General features: G+C 39.4%; 1 protein-coding gene across 2 annotated transcripts in view; it reads left to right on the forward strand.

Moving 5' to 3' along the window:
* Positions 1-7,773: 7,773 nt before the first annotated feature.
* The window catches only part of HECW2 (HECT, C2 and WW domain containing E3 ubiquitin protein ligase 2), a 113,023-nt gene continuing 103,346 nt past the window's right edge, over positions 7,774-17,450 (forward strand). The window contains exon 1 of one of the 2 annotated variants that reach the window (XM_014954567.1): positions 7,774-8,079. In XM_014954567.1, the coding sequence (XP_014810053.1) occupies positions 7,788-8,079 (292 nt within the window). In that variant the 5' untranslated portion in view covers positions 7,774-7,787. The remainder of the gene's footprint in view (positions 8,080-17,450) is intronic. The other variant, XM_014954568.1, reaches the window with a different exon arrangement.

Below are 17,450 nucleotides of genomic sequence, written 5' to 3' on the forward strand. Positions count from 1 at the left end.
AGTCTTGTATCAGTTATGATAGTTTCCTATCATTTTAAATATCTTTTTCAAATGAAAGAAATATCCAGAACTGTCTATTCGAGGAAAAAGCACTGAATACAAATTTACTGTCAGATGTACAAATTATACAAACTGGAGAAAAGAAAGAGACATCTTCTTTTAATCTGAGATATCCTCAGTAACTTTGTAATTAAAAAGAAAAATGCGTCAGAGGTGCAATGGTGTGATTTTTCAAGTTTGTGTCATCGCTCTTTTGCACTTAATTCAATCACAAATTCTCTCGGTTTAAAATATTCACTTTTGTTCCTCCAAGATATCCATCACTGGACTTGTTCATATCATTTACCTGCATAATTTATTATTTAAAAGGTACAGACCCAGTGATCACGCAGGCATTCAAGGTAGCAATATTGAAGAGTTATGATTATGTTTGAGCTGAAGGATCTCATCAGTTTTCTGCCTGATGTTGATGCTCAGAACTGTGCCGTTATGTAGTACAATGGTTGTTATATTTTTGAAATACTGAACTTCATGTTCTACTGGAAAAATACTACATTTCTGCTACATGATGCAAGTTGATTAATTCATATACTGTGTCATCCTAGAGACTTAGGACATTGCCATGGTCATGTAAGTAAAGAGGCCTTATTACACTCTACTAGGTAAACAGTGGAGAAAAATAGAGAACCTAAATAGCTGATTTTTCTTGGCTTTTGAATACTGTGACAGCTTTTACATTCACCTTTAGCAGGATGGCTGAATAGGAAGCATCCAAACATGTTAGCTTAACTCAAATCTGATAAAGTGGTAGCTAATGAAGAAAAATCCTAATAATCAGACACTGAAATAACTTCTGAGAGAAATTCCATTGTGTGGATTGCAGGAAACTCGATGAGTAGAAATTCTTGGAAATATTCCATGAGGAATAACAAGAAAAGGACATCTTGGCAGAAAGATGAAGCTTTTTTCTTATTTCTTTCTGTATAGAAAAGGATGCTTCAAGACAGTTTTATCTGATTTTATTATCTATTTTTTTTTTATATAGACCAAATCTGTGTCTCCAGATAGCCATAGAAATCCTAGAATATAACTAGAGAGAGCGAGCTATGGAGTTGATCTCTTTGTCTCAGGCAAAATCAGTTTCTGATGATTTTGCTGAGCAAGTAGCTGGTGAATTTTACTGGAAGGGGGCCCCTCTGTTCTGCTGGCAGAGGTACACAGCAGTAATAAAGGAGCTTGAAAACTCTTTAGTTCTGAGAGCAGGGTAAGTGCAGACTGGTTAAGCATATGAGTTAACCATATGGTTAACTATCACCCAGCTTCTTAGGCAGGCTTTGCAGCTGACACTGAATTCTGATTGTTCTGCTTCTGCCAGAGTTTCTAGCAAGTTTGATGTGTATGGATAGCTGTAAATGGACTGTAGTCATACCCTATCCCAGAAAATAGGCTAGTTTTGAGTTCTGTGTGGAGGAGAATCTCCAAATTCTGCATTTATTCAAGAAGCATTTTCTTTTCTTAGCTGCTTGGAGCTGAGAGCTGGCCAATTTGAGCCCTTTATCGCGGCATTTATAAATCTTTGCACTGAACAAAGCAGCGTCACACAGTATATAATTGGGAAACCAGCATGTTTTCTGTTCTTCGTATTCTTAATGTGTTCTTCTGCCTGTATAATTATGTGGGTTGCTTATCTCGGCATGGGAGTGGGATTTGAGAGAGAAACCAAGCATCATTTGAATGTGTCCAGAGAAGAGGAATTAAACTGGTGAAGGTTGTAGAGCACAAGTCTCATGAGGAGCAGCTGAGGGAACTGAGATTGTTCAGCCTGAAGAAAAGGAGGCTGAGGGGAGACCTTATCACTCTCTACAACTACCCAAAAGGAGGTTGTAGCGAGGTAGGGGTTGATTTCTTCTCCCAAGCAAAAAGTGAGAGGACAAGAGGAAATGACCTCAGGTTACCCCAGGGGAGGTATAGACTGGGTGTTAGGAAAAAATTCTTCACAGAAAGGGCTGTCAAGCATTGGAACAGGCTGCCCCGGGAAGTGATTTGAGTCACCATCCCTGGATGGATTTAAAAGACACGTAGATGTGGCTACCCCGGACTTGGCAGTGTTGGGTTTATGGTTGGACTCGGTGATCTTAAAGGTCTTTTTCCAACCTAACATTCTATGATTCTATGAATGGGGGAAAATTTGGAGGCCAGTTGGGCTGGATGGTTCTTCCTGCCCATCTGATGTAGAGCGACAGAGATGCTCAGGTGCGGAGCAGTCCCTGAGCACTGCCCACCTCCTCACCTCCCTCTTCTCGCAGGTGGTGTCACACGTTGCAGTCTGGTGCCGTGAAGCCAGTCCACCAGTGAAATGTGTTAATTGTTGCTTCCCCAGCAGCACCCTCAGCCACCCACTTACGAGTGCAAACCTTGCCCAGCAGATGACTGGTCACACTCTCGGGGCCAGCCCTGTAGAGTCAGTTTACACTAAATGCTGTGGGAAAAGGCTGTTAGCAGGACCCGGAAACCACATAAAAGATCACTACGTAAACAAGAAATGAATCACTGTTATGAGTAAGGTAAACAGGGCAGCATGTGAACTCTGGCTCGTTTTGCGTGGTGGGGTGGGATTTTTTTGGTTATTCCTCTGCTAAAACCCCCGGACTTTCATTCACGTATTTCTTAAACTATTGAATGTTTGACTGCATGTCAGAAATGGCCTGACGGGTCTTTTCAATCTCCCTTAGTGAAAAAAGTTGGGCAAAGGGATTTTTCCTAACTGTATTTTGTATATTAAGTGGAACTTTTTTCCCAGTTCTGGTCCCTCTATGATGAGTAATTGAGGAGTATATTTAGATAGAAATAATCCTGACCTTGTGCCACTTAGAGATTAAGAGGGAATCAGTCCTATTTCTCTCTAAGCTTCTTGTCAAGTATTGAAGAGAACGCTGTGATACGGATAAGCAGCTTAGGTACAGGTTTCACTTTTTAACTAAAATACTTTGCTAAAGTTAGTATCTGCTGATTTCTCAAACGTCTATATTTTCCCTGTGCTTTTGATTCAGTTTCCACATTTTAGCTTGCCTTCAGGAAACAATATTCCTTGCCAGCTTGGTCTGATTCTTAGTGAAATCACTGCTCTGATCCCATTCAGCCTGATTAGCCCAACCGTCACGGCAGGGAAGGTGCACACAGCTAATTGTGGGTATTGTCTTTACAGTACAGTCTGGGTACAAATGCTGTGTCAGTGGCGTTTAGCAGGAATTGAAGGTGGGAGGATAATTCTTATTTTCAGTTTCTGGTAGGATGTACGTGTTCGTACTGTTAGTTATGTTATTAATGACAGATATCAGGAATTGTTAACCAAATGCCAGATAAGCAATTCCTTTTGTAGGCAGGAAGTCACTGTGTAAGGTTTTCATCCCATCTTCAGACAGAATTTTCAGACTGCAGGTAATTAAAGTAGTGGCTCTTTTTTCCCTTCCATTACTCCTCATAGTTCAAGTTTTATGGTAATCGCCTTTTCCCTTTTTACAGTATGAGAGTCAGATTTCTCTCTTTAAAAACCTCCTTAATCTCCCAACTTCCTGTGAGACGCTACGTAGCAGAGTACTGTCTGACACCAGGGCTGCTTTGCCACTTATTTCACTGAATTTAGCAAATATTTTAAAAGTGTTCAAGTTCTGAATTTTTGCAGGTATTTTTTTCCATAATAGGAGCTCATTTACATGTGAGTTTAACATGTTCATTGCAAATTTATTTCAGTTGCTTTAAGTTATCTCATTTGTTGGGATCATTGTTTAAATCTTACTTTAAGACAGCTGGATTTCTGAGTAGGATCAGATAAGTTATCCAGCATTTACATTTGTGTTCTACTTTACTTTAAGAAGCTGTAATGATGTCCGTGATTCACCAGAGTGACAACAATTAGGACTTAAGAAAACGGACATTTTTTCTCAGGCTGTTCTCATATCTCAAACTGTGGGATAGTCCTAGCTAGTACAAGTTAGTTCTCATGTGTCCTTAAACATGGATGAGTTTGTCCATCTGCCACATATAAATTTTCAATATGTTCCAACAAATGCCAGTGCTGCCCGGGGTACAGTGTGTGGCTCTGCAGCTGAAGGAAATTTTTTCATCCCTCCTCTAAAAACTTTTAACTTGTAATCCTCCTGTATGGCACTTAATTTGCACTGATTTTACTGCTGTAAAACCACTGTATGCAATAGTTCAAAAGTACATCAATCTCTAGCTGAGGGACAGAAGAAAATTAACTGGATAGCAGGCTGTCAGTGTGTTCATTAACCTCTCCTCATCTCCTAGTGCAGCGGGCAGTGGTACCCAGGCAGGTGTGATGTGCTTGCTGCCCTGGGCAGGCTCAGGTGCAAATCAGGGCTCTTCCTGCCTAGGGGGCACAGCTCTTTCGCTTTGACATGGAAGACTTAACTATTAGTGTGTGCTGTTGCCCAGACCACAAAGTAAAAAAGAAAAGGTCCCAAAAAAAGAGGTGAGAGATTGCAGTGACTGGCTGATCCCTGCATGTTTCACTGGCTTGTGTGGAAGTTGATGGCTATTTCTTACTTACCCTTCTGGTCTCAAAGTCATCCATTTTCAGATCTAGCAAATAATACTCTGCATAGAGAAACAACACACTAACTTCCCTGACTGTCATTTAAAAAGGCCTTTTATACCAAAGTTTCCCTTTTGTCACTGATGCTGGTGTCAGAGGCAGAGTGTGTGGGAACACAACAGAGAAGTTAGTGAACCCCGCTGACGTCCAGCACCAAAAATAAAATGTTTTGTGTATGCAGCCAAAACATTGCTCATGTCAGGAAAGACTGTGTTGCGTACTTTGTGAAGTAAATATGATAATCGCCATGTCACTTCCATATATGTGAAATTATCAAACTGGATTTTTGTTTCTTTCTTTTTCTGTGATACTTGACACTGAACCATGTACAGTGTGTGATGCGTTGCGTACAAGTGGATGAGTTGAACTTTATTTCCCGCCTTTGTTAGTTCTTAATATTTTAAAACGTCTCACATTTAAGAAAAGCTGAAAAATAGCAGAAGAATTTGTGATAGACTGGAAGAGTGCATACACTGTAATGTTGTTAAAAAGAAAATTGAAGATGAGTGATAGGAAGTAGACATGAAGGGAAGAGGCAGTTTTTGAAGATTGATAGAATGGTTTGGGTTTGGGTTGGAAGGGACCTTAAAGATCATCTCACTCCAACCTTAAAGATCATCTCACTTCAACCACTCATCATGTGGGGAAATAAGAATGAATAGGAAAAGAAAACCTTCAAAATATGAAAATGCCCCTTTTTAATGAATTTTTTTTAATCACAGTCTTGGGAACTCCAAGTGCTCTACTTGTTTTTTCTTTTTAATAATTAAATGTCTTTGACCTCTAGAGTCAGAGGTTTCTGTTTAGTAAGCCAGTTGTCAAACATTTGATTGATAGTGGTAGTGTACTGTAGATCTAATTGCAATTATAATGCTGTGGAAGTCGCCAACCAATCCATTTGCTTCTCGTGGGGTCTACGTAATTCTGCATTACAGCCTTCCTCGCTTGAAACAAGAAACGTTATAGCAGGTGACACTCAGCACTGTCTGACAATGCTTGGATTATTTTTAGAGAACCAATGTGTCTGCGTATGATAGCCAAAGGCTTTGACACTAAGAAGAAAGCCCAAGAATAATACACAGGTACCTCTTGTTTACCTTTTTTTATAAGTATACGTGTACATGTTTTTCTTATATGTGGTTATTAGTATATGTAGAAATAAGAAGACCTTTCCTGCATTGTAGAGCCCTCACAGAAGATACTGTACTGGAATAATTGATGTTGTCACTGATTAAGTTGCAATCTGGTAAGAAATGTTGAAATGCTATTTTCAAATTGTATGAAGAGTGTAAGGAGCCTGGGACACAATTTCTTCCTGATGAGCTCTGGAGGTACTACTGGGCAGGAGGACTGCTTTGGTTTGGTTTGATTTTGGTGGAAATACACGGTTCCTATTCCAGGTGAATATGCTGTGGAAGATCACTTTCACGGTTTTGACTGAAAAACACATTACCAGAAAATTCAGTTTCTTCTGAACAGAAATGTTTCTACCAGATGAGGACTGGTTTATTTCCTCTGTAAAATAAAGCAACAATGAGTTGATATAAACAATACCTTTTGAAAAAGACAGCTTTGGTCAAAGTCACTTAGCTTAGATAAGGAAACTTTCATATTCCTTCCATGGCAGGAGGTTCCCCATCCCTGATTCTATGCTCCTATAAGCTATTCCCTGTTTTAATATTTTGCTATTCTTGTCTTTCCTTTCTGATGATTTATCTCAAGTTGCGAGTAATGTGAGGGCTTATTTTCAAACGATGGTACTTTTAGTAGCAATGGATAATGAGATGCAAGTTCTGCTTCTGAAGGTATTGTGTGATGGTATTGGCATGACCGTTTCTGTGAAGACTTTCTAGTGTCTCCTCAGGGCTAGAGAAAAGTTGTTAAATTTAACAAAGTCCTTGGTTTTCTGATGTGTGGAAAAGAACAACAAAATCTGACTGTACAGATGAACTGGTGTGGTCTAATTGAATATATGTATCTGTGGTCTAAACTTACCCCAGTAAATGGTCTGTCATGTTCTTGTATGGTATAGAGCATCTCAGAAGCTATGCTTTATATCTTAAAAATTAAAATCCTTACAAAATTATTTCATAGTAGGATAAATCTGTGATAGCACATTTCTACTGAAATATTTCCAACCTTCTTATCAGATCATAGTAGCATAAATCTGTGATAGCACATTTCTACTGAAATATTTCCAACCTTCTTATCAGAGAAGACGATCAAGGGGCTGGAGCACTCTCCTGTGGAGAGAGGCTGAGAGAGTTGGGGTTGTTCAGCCTGGAGAAGAGGAGGTTCCAGAGAGACTTTATAACGGCCTTCCAGTACTTAAAGGGGGCCTACGGGAGAGATGGGGAGGGACTCCTTATCAGGGAGTGTAGTGATGGGACAAGGGGTAGTGGTTTTAAACTGAAAGAGGGGAGATTTAGATTAGATATTAGGAAGAAATACTTTGCTGTGAGGGTGGTGAGACACTGGAACAAGTTGCCCAGAGAAGCTGTGGATGCCCCATCCCTGGAGGTGTTCAAGGCCAGGCTGGATGGGGCTTTGGGCAGCCTGGTCTAGTGCGAGGTGCCCCTGCCCATGGCAGTGGGTTGGAACTCGATGATCTTTAAGGTCCCTTCCAACCCAAACAGTTTATGATTCTACAATTCTTCAACACCATACTGATTCTGAACATACAGTGCATAGGAAGTATGTTGGCAGCTAAAATATGTAAGTGAAAGTACATCATATGCTGCTGTGATTTCGTTGGTGGAAGACGAGTTCATCTCTCTTCACTTTTTAGGCTACTGTCAGACTTAAATTAGCTTTGTTACTGTGGCTGATCTTGCTTGATAGATGAACTTGGATGTTTTGCTTTCTGTTGCTTTCTGGCTTATAAATGTTATTTCATGGAGTGTGGTTAACTGAATTTTTTTTCAGAAGTGCTTCATGTTACTTTTTTAAACATACAGAGACTAAGATGGCTGCAGTGGCAGAACAATGCAGTGAAAGATTTTACTCGGTCCATTTTAGTCTTCTATAGGAACATTATTGTACTACTGCCTCTCCATTTAATATTTGACTGGGTAACCTGCTATGCCATTTTAACATTTTGGTTTTTTTTCTTCTTCATGATAGGTCTTCAAACAACAACTTTTTCACGTAAATTGACAAAAGTGGGGAAGAGATGGCCAGTTCAGCCCGGGAACATCTGCTTTTTGTGCGACGTCGCAACCCACAGCTACGGTATACTCTGAGCCCAGAGAATCTGCAGAGTTTGGCATCTCAGGGCACCATGGCTGAGAATATGAACTTGCAGCGTGCCAACAGTGACACTGATTTAGTGACCTCGGATAGCAGGTCTAGTTTGACAGCCAGTATGTACGAATACACCTTGGGGCAATCTCAGAACCTCATCATTTTCTGGGATATTAAGGAAGAAGTAGACCCAACTGACTGGATAGGACTTTATCACATAGGTAAGTCAGAACCATGTTGTAATACTTCTATGAGTTTCTTGCTTTTTTGCCACTTCATATTTCATTTTCTGATATGTTTTTTGTCACACTACATAATTAATCTAAAGATAAAGTTGAGGTAAGACTGCAGAAAATTACCTTGGATTTCTCTTTGCTTTTCTTAGTGCAATGAACTGTGTAAAAACATGATTCTAATTAATGTAGATCTGCTTCCACAATGACCTGCTAGAAGATGAAATGCATTCTTCTTAAACAACAAACGTGCATACAGTTTCCTGTTTTCACCTCTGCTGGTGACTGACTTACAGACTGGAAAATTTGGAGTACTGTATTTGTCACATAAATTCACATGCTTACTGTCCAATATTTATACAGGTTTTTTTGACAGGAAATTCTTAGCATTTGTGAAGAGGTGTTTTATATAAATCTTTGGTTCTGTAGAACTGAAATTGATACAATTTTGAAGGAGCAAGAATTTCTATTGATGAAGAATTCTTGCAGAAGGAAATCTTCTATGGAGATTCTTTTATGTGACTTTTTTGGTGCTGTTCAGGCTATTTCATAGGAGGGAGCTGGAAGGAGCTCTAAGGTGGCATGCCAGGGCCTGTGGGCAGCGTGTGCAACAGCAAGTAATGTGGCTCAGAGGGAATGGCTCAGTAGGTCACAGCAGTTTGTGCATCAGCAGCGTATTTGGCTCGGGATTTTCCATTGCATTATGTTTAACCAGGTCCCTAGATCCAAACATCCCTCCTCTGTGTGTGGTTTGGAGCTGTGCAAAGGACAATCTTTACGTCCCCACTAGGAATTGAAGTGTAGCTGGTGGGTAGCTGTGGTGGCGCATGGAACCGGTTTATATGTCTTTTGGAGGAATCCAGTTCACATTCACTAAAATAACTCTCTGAATTTAACCAGTGCTCAGTAAGTGGGACCGATCAGTTGATTTGTTTCAAAATTGTACTGCTCATCTGAACCTAATTACTAATGTAGAAAGGAGCTGTCAATTCAACCTGCAAAAAGCAGGTATAGCAGAAACTGGTGGAAACGGGTTTGACCAGTGGAATTTTGTCTGTGCTTGGGACTAAGCTTAGTGCAATGAAATCAGTCTCAGTAAGATTTCAGAGAGATATTTGCTGTACCAGCTTTTTCCAAGATGTTCCATCTCTGCATCACTTAATGTTACATGCTGCGTAGATGCTGCTTCCAGTTCTCATTCTGTTTTTTAAGTCTGATATTTTTTCCCAACACTACTGCAGCTCCACAAACTGGACAGTACTGACTTGTGCTGTTCCAGTGCTTAACTGGTTATAAAAGCTGTACTGGAGTTGCTGCATGAGCTGCAATCTCTCCTGGGGTGAACTGTGGGTATGTGCTAACATTTAAGCCACCTATATAAAGTGTCTCCATAATAAACAGAAATGAATCTTCACAACAGCATTAGCAACTGAAGTGTGATCTGTGCTGTAAAATGCCCAGACTGCTAAATGGAGCTTAAATGTTCTAATTTAAATACATTGAGAGCTTCATCTGAATAATGGTTTGACACTCCTTGCCATTGTTTTTTTCATGGTTCACAGCACTTCATGATTGGTATTCAAGATGCTAAAGTACAGCATCTTCTGTAAAATTCTCATTGGTTCTTACTGTAGGCTATAAGTGATTTTTGTCCTACTTTCATGATTAAAAATATTTCTGTTTTCAGTCTGTTGAGCCCCTAAATTACAAAACAATGTTAAGTTACCATAGGGTAAGAATTCTATAAAGACCAGCCAAATTTATGCCACCTTGGGCCTAAACCACCATCATGCTACTGTGTAATGCCAGAGTGTATGGTGATGTTGGGTTTCCTGTTTTCTTGTTAAATGTTGAAAGGTCCAGGAACTCATTCACACTGAGCTTTTGTCTCCACTGCCACTTGAAATCTATGAGCGCTGGTGAGAGTTTTGTTACTGATGTAAAATAGATCTGAGCAGAGTCTTTCCTTTAGAACTTGTGGTTTCATCATTCTGAATGTTGGAATTGCATGTTTTTTACAGCAGAGAGGAAAGGATATATTCAGCCTGATAGGAATGCCCATCTATCTTTGATTTAAGTTTTTTGATAGCAGCTTTCAAGTATCTAGCATCTTTAAAAAATAAAAAATGATTAAAAAATTGTAAGAGTATGATTTAAAAACTCTTCATTTGCATAACTTTTATAGACATAGCTAAGGTAAATTAAATCCCACAGGGTACAATCCAGGATTTTAAGTCCCTTGTAATAATTGGTGTGAAGTACCTCCAGTTTCTACTTACTCCTTTGGTAGTTCAGTCGCTCAATGTACAGACGGAGGTGGGTGACAAGTAGTGTCCCTTAGGGTCAGTATTGGGACCACTGTTGTTTAATATCTTCATAAATGGCGTAGTGAGACTAGGTGTACCCTCAGCACATTTGCAGAAGATGCAAAGCTGAGTGGTGAGGTTGACATGCCTGAGGGACGGGATGCCATCCAGAGGGACCTGGACAAGCTCAAGAAGTGGGCCTGTGTCAACCTCATGAATTTCAACAAGTCCAGGTGCAAGGTCTTGTACCTTGGTTGGGGCAAGCCCCAGTATCAATACAGGCAAGATGAAGGGATCGAGAGCAGCCCTTTCAAGAAGTACTTGGGGGTACTGGTGGATGAAAAGATGGACGTGAGCTGATAGTGTGTGCTTGTAGCCCAGAAGGCCAACTGTATCCAGGCCTGCATCAGAAGAAGTGTGGCCAGCAGCTCGAGGGAGGTGATTCTGCCCTTCTGCTCTGGTGCAACCTCACCTGGAGTACTATGTACAGCTCTGGGGCCCCCAGCATAAGAAGGACATGAACTTGTTGGAGCGAGTCCAGAGAAGGGCCATGAAGATGATCAGAAGGCTGGAGCATCTCTCCTATGAGGACAGGCTAAGAGAGTTGGGGTTGTTCAGCCTGCAGAAGAGAAGGCTCCAGGAAGACCTTATTGTGGCCTTTCAGTACTTAAATGGGGGCTTGTAAGAAAGATAGGGACACACTTCTAGGAAGGTCTGTTGTGATAGAACAAAGGGTAAGGGTTTAAAATTAAAAGAGGGTGGATTCAGACTAGATACAAGGAAGAACTTTTTTATAATGAGGGTAGTGAAACACTGGGACAGGTTGCTCAGAGGATGATAGATGTGCCATCCCTGGAAATAGTTAAGGTTAAGGTCAGGTTGGACGCAGCTCTGAGTGACCTGGTCTAGTTGAAGTTCTCTCTGCTCATGGTAGAGGGGTTGGACTAGGAGATCTTTAAAGGTCCCTTCCAACCCTAACTATTCTGTGATTCTAAGTTGAGGACACACTTCTTATTTTTTCAGGAGAGGGACGTTTAAGAGTAAATATACTTTAAAAAAAAAAAAGCTACGTTGTCAAATAGGTTATTAATATTCAATGTAGTTGCTTGAAGTTACCCATCCTGTTCTTTCTTTAAAATGAAAAACATCTCACTTAGAAAGTTACTCACTTCTGGCACTACCTCCTGAAGGCAGCAGAAATTGTGTGTGGTCACTAAGACAAGATAGTGCTGGGGCTGTGCCAGCTTAGTGCTGGACTTCCAGGGTTCCTCCAATCTTCTAGAAAAGCACTGTTTTTCAAGAAGCTGGAAAAACGCAAATATTTTGGTCTTATTTACAAAGAAAACTCATTGCATAACCAAAAGCAGAGTCCTAGGGCTTTTTAAAAAACGTTAGCTGTACAATTAACTGTCATGAAACCTGGATCGATGTTTTGGGGGGTGTAAAAGTGGTTGCTTAATTCTGTAAAGGAAGAGAAGGTGAAATCCTGAAAATGAGCATCATTCTGAGTTCAGGTGTTAGTACAGAGAGATCTGGCAAAGGTCTGAAGCAAGCCAGGTACATATTTGCTTCAAATTAATTTCGTAGAATACATCCTTATAAAATGAGTTGAAAATGACACACTCGAACACTGTCTTGCCTCTTCGTTTGTTAATTTACTCAATAAGCACTCCCTTATTAGTTTTCTATCATGAGAAAGCAGTTAATTCTGTACTTCTGAGTGTGGTTTTACTGCAGGGTTACAAGTGCAGTGGCTCAGCAGGAATCCCACCAAACTTATTAGAGCCTTTTCTTTTGTGAGACTGACTGCAAACCACTGTACACATTCCCCCGGGCATCGCGCGGCGCAGTTGGTCACAAGGCTGCCAATAAGCAGTCACTGCCTTTACTCCAGGTGGTTTGTAGACGTTTGGCTTACACTAGGAAACAGTAGATGGAGCTTTTCCTAGTGCAGTACAACTTCAGTGAAATGTTTGGCCTGCTAAACGGTTATAAAAATAGATGTTATCCTTTTAAAAAGAGAAAAGCCTAAGGGGAGAAACACAGAATCATCTTATTCTGAAGGACTGATTTTTTTATTTATTTTTAAGTACATGTGAATTTTTTTCTAGACTTCTGCTTAAAAAGAAAGGGGGAGGAAGAGAAGTCGTAAATGAACAATACTTTGTAGAAAAGTCTGCGTATTTTTTTAGACATTAGTTCACTATCCTATCCTCAGGATACTCCTCTGCAGTAACTTTTAGTCTTTCATTTTTAAATGCAAGAAGTTGAACCTGTGACAAAGTTCTACATCATAAATTCATGCTCAGATTTTCTAGAATTTTGTATTTTAAGGAATGTTTTTAGATAAATGTGTGTTTCTGGGTTTAGTACCATGTGCATATCTTCCTCTGTTTCATCACTGTGTACAGCTAAAATGTAATCTGTTTTCCTGTTGAGGGACTGCTTTGTACAGAGGGTCTTTTTCTTTTCCAGTATATTCCTAAGGATTACCTGAAGAAAGGTGTATGTGAGGGACAGGAACACAGCGTATTCTCTGAAGGCAGACATTTTTTGTGATTATTTCTGGTTTTGTACTGTCTGAACTCTTCAAAGTGTCAGTAGCACTTTTTGAACAGTCTTGTCTATCAAGTTTTGTTGAGGCAACTTTCTAGCTCCAGAGGCGAGATGCGTGGAGAATGTAGATACCATATCTGTAAAAGCATGGAAAAGTGTCCCAGGGAGACTACATGCAGGAGAGAAGTGTTATTTATGAGTCTTAGCTCTTCTTTAGGTAAATTGGGTAGTGTTGCATGAAATGTAAAATTTTCAAATCTGAAATACAGGTTTATAATTTTGAATTCAGCTTTAAGCTTTGCCTAGGATGGGCTTCTCATTTCTTCTTCAGGACCAGTTGTGAGGGTTGTCTTGAAATTGATGAGGCGTAATGAAATTCAGAGAGGGGGCTTTTTAGTAGAAGTATTGTGCCTGTGCGTACCCTGAAGAGTAAAGGTAAATTTTCAGTCTTTCTGTCCTAATGAGGAGGAAGGAAGAGGTACATTCTCTTAATTTTAATTTTTTTTTTAAAGAGTTAAACTAGGATTTAGACTGAAAAGCCTCATCATCTTTTGACGTGGTAGAAGACTACAGAATTTAACAAACAGATTTTGCATTCTCTTAGACACATGAAGTTTTCTTGTCTAGTACTGACCCAGCTTTTTCTCTGTACATGTGTGTTTTAAAGAAGTTTGTTCCAACTAATATTTAAACTACTAGAGTTTTACAGATATTTTTTCCTCTAAGAGGAATCTGAATCTTGCAATAGCAAAAGTAATCAGGCTCTGAACAAGGCTGCGCAAAGTATTGGACCCAGTTGGAATCAAAGAAGAGAAATTGTCATTCAGTTCGAAGGGACTGTGAGCCATCTCTGTTTTCTTGCTACTCTGTTATTGTAGCAACAGGATACCAGGTCTTCCTTGCGGAGTGAGAAACTATTGAAGAAGATGAGCAGGTGGACTCTCCACAGCTTCTGGGATGCTGATGGAAGTGGAATCTTGATGAGTTTTATGGGTTGTCATATTTAAAGAAATCATAAAATACAAAATAAAGACTAAAAAGTCAGGGAGGAGAAGCAAACCCTACTTTTGGTTTAAATAGATTAACTCCCATGGCCAAATTGCCCAGGTTGGCCTATTTTTGTCCTAATTTACGGAGTCCTATTTATGAGATGCATGCCCTTATTCTGGAGATCCTTAACATATTTAAAATATTGGCTATCAAAGGTCATTATATTTATTTCCATCAGCTGCTTTTCACAGGCTGCTTGGCTTTTTGTTATACCTACAGCATGGATCCACAATAGCATTATAAAAACAAAAGTCAAACCAGCAACAACAAAAGAAAACTGAAGCAAAGTTATATAGGGCAATTCAGATAGGATCTAGGTTTATACTAAGCCTTCTAGGGTAATGGAGTTTGGAGTCTTTCCATTTCAGGTCAGACAAGATTAAAAAGAAAAAAGCTTTCACATAAACTGCCTTTAATACACTTAAAATAGTGGCTTACATTAGACAGAGAGATTATAAAATGTTAAGATACTTTATTCCCAGAAGATTTATCTAGTTTCCATTATAGAAAACAAAGTAGTAACTTTATTATCTTTCAGAAAAGCCTGATTATTCACTTGATTTTTTTATTTTTCCTTCCTGTTTTAGCAATATTAGTACTTTTCTGTATTTTAAAATCTGAGCAGTACTTTTAATGTCTATTGTTTAGTTACTAGGCATAACAGTATAAATTTGTTTGGCTGGTGCTAACACCTGCAAACCATGGGCTTGACTTCCTGTGTAGAAGAGTTAATATTTACCCAGCTGGTTTCATGGAAGAGTCTTTGGCTGAGGCTTCCAGGAGGAGGCTGGTGTGTCATTTGTTACCAACCCCTGGGGATTTATTTATTTTTTTTTTTAAAATGTTATCATCTGAGTATCTAAGCACTGTGAAGAGTCTTTGGCTGAGGCTTCCAGGAGGCTGGTGTTGTGTCATTTGTTACCAACCCCTGGGGATTTATTTATTTTTTTTTTTAAAATGTTATCATCTGAGTATCTAAGCACTGTGGTGATTTTGCTTTTTTAAAAAAATAAATAAAAGGAGTAATTATGGCTCTGAAACTCTGGAGTAGCCATACCTGTGTGTGTTGAGATGTTGGTGAAACTCCCACTAGAGCTGTATGCTTCAGTAATGTGTATAATAAAGCAAAATTCGTAGTTGACAATAAGTAGAACTTAAATTTATGTTGGTGTGCATCTGGGATTGGCACTAGTCTGTGTCTGTCTGATGCTGGTATTTTTGATAAGCAAAAATGTGTGGAAAAAGTTGCCTTGAAATACCTCATTCAGTGGTGACTTAGGACTGTTTAGGGAAAGGCCACCTCTTGAGTGGGCTAGTGATAAGTGAAGGCAGTCTAATATTGGAATTCTATCCTAAAATCATATGCAGTGAGGTTTACAGCAATTTAAAAAAAATAAATCTGTAACAAACCGTGGGTCTTCAGAACCTTACCCTCCAAGTACTGCATTTCAGTCTTACTTTCTTTTATTCCTGGATCCTGACCCATATGCAAAGCTGCTTTTTCCCCAACACAGAATTTAGTACTTTCTCCTCCTCAGTTATGAGCTAGTAAATTTTGCTCAAGAATCAGTGTATGGACAGCATAATACCTTTGCTTTACTGCAAAAGTAAGAAGACGTGAGTAGAAGGTGCTTTATCTATGTATTTTCACTGCATGCAGCAGATACTTTAAAAGATACACTCACTGCATTAAAATGCACTCATTATGTTTGTTGTAAGAAGAAAAGAATTACTTCCCGGATAAAAAATCTTGTAGGATGATATTTATGTCTGCACGAAGTTCTGTCTGTGACAGAGGAAGTATTGCCAGAATATCAAAACTTTTCAGTTAATTGTGTTTTTAAAGTTTTTGAGATACCTCTGACCTGAAAACTCGACCAGTGTAGCTGCAGGGAGGACACTTTCAGCTGTGTAGTCAGTATCTTTCCACTGCAAGAGGTTTTGCCATGACAACGTTTATAATCCTTTGGATATAAAGCAGTGTTCTCCCCACCCTGCGTTTTTGATCTAATTGGCTGTTCCAGCAGATGGGAAGATGGCAAATACAAACACTGGCAAATGGAAAACAATATACATTTCTAAATTTGTAATATTCCATTTTACCATCAAACTGCCATGTCTTAACTTGGTCTTTTATTTGTTTGAAGGAGACTGGCTTTCATTTTGATTATTTTTTTTTAAAGACATTTGCTGAGCTTCTTTCTCTCATCAAATGAACATGCCATATGGTATTTCCAAAATAATTTGGGAAAACCCAGTTATTCCAAATCACTGACAACTGGATTGAAAAAGTAGTGGCATTAATTCATCTATTCATTTATTTCATGTGAGTAATAGATTATGGATTAGTTTTGCATTATGCACAGTGTTAGAATTCCTACTGTAAATTTTTTATGAAGTTCTTGGCTCCTTCATCTGCGTGTATTTATCAATGACTATAAGAATCTGAATGGAGAAGTGTTAAAAGCTGAGCATTAAATATTGTATGTTAAGGACGTGGCTGATGTAGTCAAAACCATGCACTTCAAAAGATGAGAAACTTGCATACTTGGACCCTGAAAATAATACTTTATTGGTGGATATGTTTAATATAACCCTTTAATATATGCTGATATTGGGTACACAGGTTCTTAAATTATAATCTGAGGAGGTTACTGAAGATACCAGTATTGATCTTGATAGCCCTCCTTTCCTAGCAAAGCTTGTCAAGACGTATCTTGCAACTTGTGCTACTTGAGGAGCAAAACTGATGCAGGGAATGGCCAGACTTGACCATCTTAGAGCTCCTCTGGTATGGAAAAAATATCAGCCAGACCTGAGCAGCACCAGCCCTTGTGCAATATGCCATTTTGGCATAAGAGGTACTGATGTGGGGTGAAGATGCTACAAGAGTGCAGTTAACCTGACTGTGCTTAGCTGGCGTTTACTCCTTGGGAAAAACTAAAGCTTACAAATGTCTGCATCGGCAGCATTTCCTGTCTCTCTGCCCAGCAGCATCTGGGACTCCATCGCTGTCACTCTGGTGGGCAGCCAGTTCCCAGGCAAGCAAATCCCGTGCTTCAGAGCTTTGTTTCAAGGTCTGGTCAAACTCTGTTCACGAGATCTGCCTCCTCTGTCTAGCAGTCATTCGGAGTTTATGTCAAACTGTTAAGCCTTTGGTTGTGAAATTCCAAGTCACTGATTACTCATTTAATCACTAATGTGTGAGTCGTCCTTGAAAGTTTATAAAAATTAGTAGATTCTTTGCCCTTGTCACTCCTGCCTTGACTTTGGGAATAAATTAATCCTTTATATCCCAGTGTGTGGTAATGCATAAATGAACCTACAATTTCCATAAAAATGACATAGCCATTTCCCATGTACTGTAGTAAGGAGAAGAGGAAAAGATAGAACAAAAATTTGTTACTTTGACTGGAAGAAGCCAGGTGAGCACTGTAAGGTGTTAAG

This window comes from Calidris pugnax, unplaced genomic scaffold (assembly GCF_001431845.1).
Source record: "Calidris pugnax isolate Ruff unplaced genomic scaffold, ASM143184v1 scaffold103, whole genome shotgun sequence".
NCBI classification, from domain to species: Eukaryota; Metazoa; Chordata; class Aves; order Charadriiformes; family Scolopacidae; genus Calidris; species Calidris pugnax.